The 7,350-nt window shown below is 46.1% G+C and overlaps 1 protein-coding gene across 1 annotated transcript; it reads left to right on the top strand.

Annotated features, from left to right (window-relative positions):
• Positions 1-2,522: 2,522 nt before the first annotated feature.
• On the top strand, positions 2,523-7,072 carry LOC145350320 (cyclin-dependent kinase 5 activator 1-like). The gene is made up of 2 exons (XM_080199534.1): positions 2,523-3,719; positions 6,514-7,072. The coding sequence occupies exon 1, from the start codon at positions 2,783-2,785 to the stop codon at positions 3,707-3,709; it is 927 nt and encodes a 308-aa protein (XP_080055660.1). The 5' UTR covers positions 2,523-2,782; the 3' UTR covers positions 3,710-3,719; positions 6,514-7,072.
• The last annotated feature ends 278 nt before the right edge of the window (positions 7,073-7,350 follow it).

Genomic DNA, 7,350 nt, shown 5'->3' with positions numbered 1-7,350 from the left:
CGCCATTCAATCAGATCATGGCTGATCTCTCCCTGGTCTCAAATCCACCTCCCCCTCTGTTCCCCATATCCCCTTCTCCCTTTTTTTATGACAAATATATCTAACACCTTCTTGAAACCAATCAATCATTCAGGTTCCACCGCACTACCAGACTGATTCCTGGGATGGCGGGACTGATATATCAGGAGAGACTAAGATGGTTAGCATTATATTCACTGGAATTTAGAAGAGTGAGAGGGGATATCATAGAAACCTATGAAATTCTAACAGTGTTAGACAGGGTAGATGGAAGAAGAATGTTCCCAATGGTGGGAGTGTCCAGAAACAGGGATCACAATCTGAGGTTATAGAACAGAGCATTTAGGACAGAGATGAGGAGAAATGAGGGTGGTGAACCTGTGGAGTTCACTACCACAAAAAGCAGTTACGGCCAAAACATCGTGGGTGGGATTTTATGTCCATGGTTATCCTGAAACTGTAAAGTCCCATCCAAGGTCAACAGACCTTTCCATGTTCCACCCCTAATCTGCTCCAATTCCCGTGGGGGTGGGGGGGGGGGTGGTAAAATTCTGGCCTGTAGATTTTCAAGAAGGAGCTAGAAATAGTTCTTGGGGCTAAAGGGATTAAAAGATTTTGGGGGGAAAACGGGAATAGGTTACTGTTTTGGATGATCAGCCATGATCATAATGAATGGCGAAGCAGACTCGAAGGGCAGAATGGCCTACTCCTGCTCCAATGTTTCTATGTAACTGTTCACCAATACCATTTCCTGGTTCTCTCCTGGTCACCTGGCCTATCTATTTCTTTCCATAGTTCAGCACAGCTTGAATAGATGTAGCTAGAATAAAAAGGTGCTTAATGCCTGTTGCAGACATAATGGACTGCAGGACCATCTCTCTGTGCCATAAGACTAAGGCTCAGTGTGATGTTTGGTTTGATAACGCTGCTGTGAAACACTTTGGGATGATTTATTACATTAAAGCCACAATCTAAATATCAGCATTTTTTATTTGTTTTGTTATTATCACATGCATTGGTATTCAGTGAAAAGTATTGTTTCTTGTGCGCTATACAAACAGACATACCGTTCATAGAGTACACAGGAGAGAAGAAAAGGAGAGAGTGCAGAAGGTAGTGTTACAGTCATAGCTAGGGTGTAGAGAAAGATCAACTTGATATAAGGTAAGTCCATTCAAAAGTCTAATGGCAGCAGGGAAGAAGCTGTTCGTGTGTTGGTTAGTACGTGACCTCAGACTTTTGTATCTCTTTCCTGATGGAAGAAGGTGGAAGAGAGAATGTCTGGGGTCCTTAATAATGCTGGCTGCTTTTCCAAGGCAGCGGGAAGTGCAGATAGAGTCAATGGATGGGAGGCTGGCTTGTGTGATGGACTGGGCTACAATCACAATCCTTTGTAGTTCCTTGTGGTCTTGGTCAGAGCAGGAGCCATACCCAAGCTATGATACATCCAGAAAGGCTGCTTTCTATGACACATCTGTAAAAGATGGTCAGAGGAGAGACTAAGATGGTTAGCATTATATTCACTGGAATTTAGAAGAGTGAGAGAGAATCTCATAGAAACCTATGAAATTCTATCAGTGTTAGACAGGGCAGATGGAAGAAGAATGTTCCCAATGGTGGGAGTGTGTTAAGTGGACATGCCAAATTTGCTGAGAAAGCCTCCTGATCTGCCCGGTTGTGACCGATTGAATCAAGGTCTTCAGCAGAGAATTCGATTATTATCTTAAGAATAAAAATAGCGCAGGACTGTGGTGAAAAGGAATGGACTGGATGAGTTGCTCTGAGAGTCAGCATGGGTGTGACGGGCCGAAAAGACTCTTCTGTGCTGCAACCATTCTGTGATTCAGTTGTTGTTATTGTATTGGGCTGAACACACTGTGATCTGTTTTGGAACAGCATTAGGGTCTATTCAATTGCAGTGGGAGTTTCACTGTATAGGACTTTGCCACTTCAACTAAAAAGCGCGTTAATGCATGCATCAACTCTTTTTTTTGAGAGATTACTACCCCTATGTATAGACATTAATCTTTCCTCTGACACCGCTTGACTCACTGTTATTAATCCTCCAGCACTCTGTAAACCAATAACCCGAGAAAGCCTCTTTGCAAAACCTAACCAGCAATTATTTTCATCATTGGTGCCCCTCATAAAGCAACACAGAGAATTCAACCAATGACAAGGCCAGCCAAGCAATCTGCCCCGCCCCCTTGCCTTGAGATTTCGCAAGCTATTGGTCACTGGTGCTGCCTATCAGTGTAGTCGTCCTCTCTGATTGGCTGATGGTTGTAGCTAGCTGAGATCTGATTGGATTGGGAGGGGGTTTATTTGGGTCATTGTCTCTTCTTCCATTGATTGGATGAATCTGATGTCAATCAGTTGTCTCTTGCGGTGTCGCTCCAATCTGATTGGTGAGTTTGCCTCCAGTATGAAGGGGATTGGCTCAACCCTGTGGAGGCTGCCTGAAGTGATTGGCTGGACTTTCTGCCCATCACTGGCCTGATGCATTGAGCCAGGTGGATGAGCAGAGGGAAGGGGGGGGGTCTGCAGCTTCCCACTGAGGCTGGAGGCATCTTGCAAGACCTGCATCCAGTTTCCCCTTCCTCCCCCTTTTACCCAGCCCCTTTACCCCATCCCATTTAACCCTCCCTCCCTCCTTTGCCCGCAGTCCCCACAGCGGAGTCCAATGCTGTGAGTGCAAAGGGGGCAATTCCCTGGGATCTCTTGTCTCTCTCTGCTACTCAAAGCCAGGCTCCACAATCTAGACATGGGCACGGTGCTGTCGCTGTCCCCGGAGCCCAAGGGCAAAGGGGGCTCGGTGGAGGACGGGGGGAAGAGTGCCAAGGACAAGGGGCTGAAGAAGCACTCCTCAGTGCTGATCTCTGCCCTGACCTGGAAGCGTCTGGTGGCCGCCTCGGCCAAGAAGAAGAATGCCAAGAAGGTGAACCCGACCCTGGGGGCTCCGCTCACCAACAACGACCCGGTGAAGCAACTCAACAGCGAGAACCTGAAGAAGTCGTGCCCCGGGCCGGCTGGAGGCGAGCCTGGGAGCTGCCCCGGGCAGCAGCAGCAGCAGCAGCAGCGAGCCCCCAGTGCCCCCATCCCGGTGCCTGTGCCCGTGGTGCCCGGCCGCCAGCTGGGCTCGGTGCAGAAGCAAGCCAGCAGCCGCAGCCTGAGCTCCCCGCGCCGGGTGGTGGTGCAGGCTTCCACCGGCGAGCTCCTCCGCTGCCTGGGCCACTTCCTCTGCCGCCGCTGCTACCGCCTCAAGCATCTCAACTCCAACGAGGCGGTGCTGTGGTTCCGCAACGTGGACCGCTCGCTGCTGATCCAGGGCTGGCAAGACCAGGGCTTCATTACCCCGGCCAACGTGGTGTTTGTCTACCTGCTCTGCCGGGAGGTGGTGGACGGGGAGATTGGCAGCGACTTCGAGCTTCAAGCCACCTTCCTCACCTGCCTCTACCTGGCTTACTCCTACATGGGCAACGAGATCTCCTACCCTCTCAAGCCCTTCTTGGTCGAAGCCAACAAGGAGATATTCTGGGACAGGTGTCTAGCTATCATTGGCCGAATGAGTGCCAAAATGCTTCAGATTAACTCCGACCCTCATTACTTCACAGAGGTTTTTCAAGACTTGAAGAACGAATCCAGCAACAGAGACTCCAATGGACAGTATATCATTAACTTGGACCGTTAGACGCTTCATGGTGTGTGTGTATGTGTGTGTGTGTGTGTGTGTGTGATATATATTATAAATGTATAGAGACAAGATTTCATGGGAAAAGGGGAAAATATGAAACGTCTAATATTAATCCCAGTGAGAACAACTGCAGTCCCAACACAAATGGGACTGGGATCTGGGAACAGGGTGTGTGTGTGTGTGTATGTGTGATATATTACGTATGTATAGAGACACGATTTCATGGGAAGAGGGGAAAAAATATCAAACGTCTAATATTAATCCCAGTGAGAATGACTGCAGTCCCAAAACAAATGGGTCTGGGATCTGGGAACAGGGTGTGTGTGTGTGATATATATGTATAGAGACAAGATTTCATGGGAAGAGGGGGAAAAATATCAAACGTCTAATATTAATCTCAGTGAGAATGACTGCAATCCCAAAACAAATGGGACTGGGACCTGGGAGCAGGGTGTGTGTGTGTGTGATATATATTATATATGTATAGATACAAGATTTCATGGGAAGGGGGGCGAAATATCAAACGTCTAATATTAATCCCAGTGAGAATGACTGCAGTCCCAAAACAAATGGGACTGGGACCTGGGAGCAGGGTGTGTGTGTGTGTGTGATATATGTTATATATGTATAGAGACAAGATTTCATGGGAAGGGGGGAAAATATCAAACGTCTAATATTAATCCCAGTGAGAATGACTGCAGTCCCAAAACAAATGGGACTGGGATCTGGGAACAGTGTGTGTGTGTGTGTGTGTGTGCGAGAGGGAGTAAAATAATTAATCAATAATGTCCCAGAAACCAGTCAAGATTGGCGCAGATTTTAATAACGAGTTAGGCAAAAAGAGGGGGGAAGGGAGGGAACTCAAAGCGTTTCACTGCAATGTGCGTGTTTCTTTTGTTTTTTAAAAAAACAGTTTGTTTCCAATTGTGGTGTGAATCACAGTATCAGAGGTGATTATTGTCTCATTTTCAGGTTTCTTTTTGCGGGGGTCGGAACGAAAGCAAATGATGCATGCCAAATATTAACAAAAAAATACCCGAGAAACATTTACCCTGTTGTATTCCATTGTGGGCTGTGTGAGGTTGGTGATATGGCGCCCCAAAATGACGAATGTAGATAGGTGTGGATTTTAATATATATAAATATATATATACATACAAGTTTATTTATTTTCCCATTTGGGGAAACGGTGACCACGGCAGTATTCCTGAGCGCCGAGACAGACATGGGTGGAGTGTCGACAGACAGACAGAGGCAGTTCTCCTTGGTGCTGATGTTTTCCAATCAGTACCGTGTTTTAGTTTGCACATTTCATCAGCAGAATCCCATTCTGTCTTTATCTGAATGTACATTTTTTCCTCAGCAACAAAGGGGGGGGGGAGGGCTAGCTGTCAAATGTGCCAATTGTTGGGATATTATAAATAATGTTTCGTTTTGTATTGTATACTGAATATCCTGGAATAACACAAAAAAATATATTGCAATATGAACCGATTGCGTGGCTTGATTATTTCAAAGAAGCCGGAGAAAAACTGCTCTTTTTTTTCGTTACAAGTGAAGGGATGCGTGTTTGCTGTATCTATGTGTGTGTATGGAATTCTAGCTGAAATATATGCATGAATGGGTGCGTATACTTACCAAATAAGTGTCCGTTTACAGGTGTACGGATGTGGATTCGTAAGAGGGAAATGATGTGTCACATTGCCGGGAGAGGGTGTTGGGGTCTCAGAGGCGGGGGCTTTCTGCAGTAGATGAATGGAGTTAGCAGCCTTATTGCCCCCTTCTCGCCTCCCTCCCCCCCCACCCAATTTCCATTTGCCCCCCTTGTCCTTGTGCACTGATTACAGGCAGCAGATTTAGCACTAATCCCGTGTGTGGAAATGAGATTGGAGTTGCATGCAGTGAATTCGGAATGACGTCTATATTCCAGCAGGATCTGTGCTCTGAGGAAAGGGAGAGCTCTCTCTGTCTTTCTCCCTCTCTCGCTCAAGCGAACAGGACTTGAAGTCACGTAGAGCTTCTAGCGTTACCATAGAACCCTACACTGCAGAAGGAGGCCATTCGGCCCATCAAGTCTGAACCAACCACAACCCACCCAGGCCCTATCCCCAGAACCCCATACATTCACCTTAGCTAGTCCCCGTGACACTAAGGGGCAATTTAGTATGGTCGATCCACCTAACCTACACATCTTTAGACTGTGGGAGGAAACCAGAGCACCCAGAGGAGACCCAAGCAGACGCGGTCATATTATGTTGGTCACATTATGGTCACATTACATTGTCAAGCTGTACTCAACGGTAAAAATATTTCCACCGCGAGTTAACCCTAAACATGTTAGTCCTCCCCCACCCCTACCAAAGAAAAGCTGGTGGGGCACTCTGATGGATAGAACATACCAATTAGGAATAGGCCATTCATCCCCCCCAGTCTGTGCCCCCCCCCCCCCCATTCAGTAATATCATGGCTGATCTGATAGTAATTTCAACTCCACTTTCCTGTCTACCCCCAATAATCTTTCACCCCCTTGTTAATCAAGACTCTATCTGCCTCTGCCTTAAAACTATTCAGTTTCCCTGTCCCACCCACTAAGGGACAGGACCATGCAAATGTCCATTGAGCTTGATTAGGATTTTCCAGTTTTGGGATGAGCATGATTGGAAAATCCCGCTCTCTGCTTCCACAACCTTTTGATAAAGAGAGTTCCAGAGACTTCCCACCCTCTGAGAGAAATAAATTCTCCTCAACTCAGTCTTAAATGGGTGACTCCTTATTTTTAAACAGTGACCATCTCGTTCCAGATTGCCCCACAAGAGGAAACATCCTCTCCACCCTGCCAATACCTCTCAGGATCTGAAGATAAAGGCAAAATACTGTGGATGTTGGAATCTGAAACCAAAACAGAAAAATGCTGGAAAATCTCAGCAGGTCTGACAGCCTCTGTGGAGCGAGACTAGAGCCAACGTTTCAAGTCTAGATGACCCTTCATCAGAGCTACAGCAACTTTCACCTCAGGATCTTAACAGCTTCAATCAAGGTTGAAAGACTTCAGATACAAGCATTGCCTCCTGGAATATCAAAAGCCATGTCCTTGTGTTCAACATGTACAAAACATATGATCATTCACAATTTTACATTGCACTGCAAATGATTATACAGCGCAGAAACAGGCCATGCCTTCCACCTTTCCTCATTTAAATCTATCATTATAGCCCCTCTATTCCCTTCTCCCTCTTACCCTTGTCTAGTCTCTCCTTCAATTAATCTGTACAGTTTACTTCAACCACTGTCTGCAGTTGCAAGTTCCAAATTCATGTTTTACTTGAATCTTATCAAATAAACATCTTAAAATCAATGTTATACAGTGGTTTTTGCTGATAGTGTCATAATCATAGAGTGCTACATCGCAACAAGAGGTCTATTAGCCCACTATGTCTGTGCCAGCCATCAATAACCTTATCTATTCTAATCCCATTTACTAGCATTTGGTCAGTGGCTGTGTATGCTATGGTATTTCAAGTGTTCATCTAAATTCTTTTTAAATGCTGTGAAGGTTCCTGCCTCTACCATCCTTTCAAACAGTGAGCTCCAGATTCCTATCCCCCTCTGGGTGAAAATGTTTTTCCTCAAATCCATTC

The sequence above is a fragment of the Carcharhinus amblyrhynchos genome, chromosome 11, assembly GCF_965287045.1.
Source record: "Carcharhinus amblyrhynchos chromosome 11, sCarAmb.v2.hapA, whole genome shotgun sequence".
Taxonomy (NCBI): Eukaryota; Metazoa; Chordata; class Chondrichthyes; order Carcharhiniformes; family Carcharhinidae; genus Carcharhinus; species Carcharhinus amblyrhynchos.
Note: the sequence above shows the minus strand (reverse complement) of the source record. Positions and strands in the feature narration are given on the sequence as shown.

Coding starts and splice junctions, on each gene's coding strand:
- LOC145350320 (XM_080199534.1), top strand. CDS start 2,783: ATGGGCACGGTGCTGTCGCTGTCCCCGGAGCCCAAGGGCAAAGGGGGC.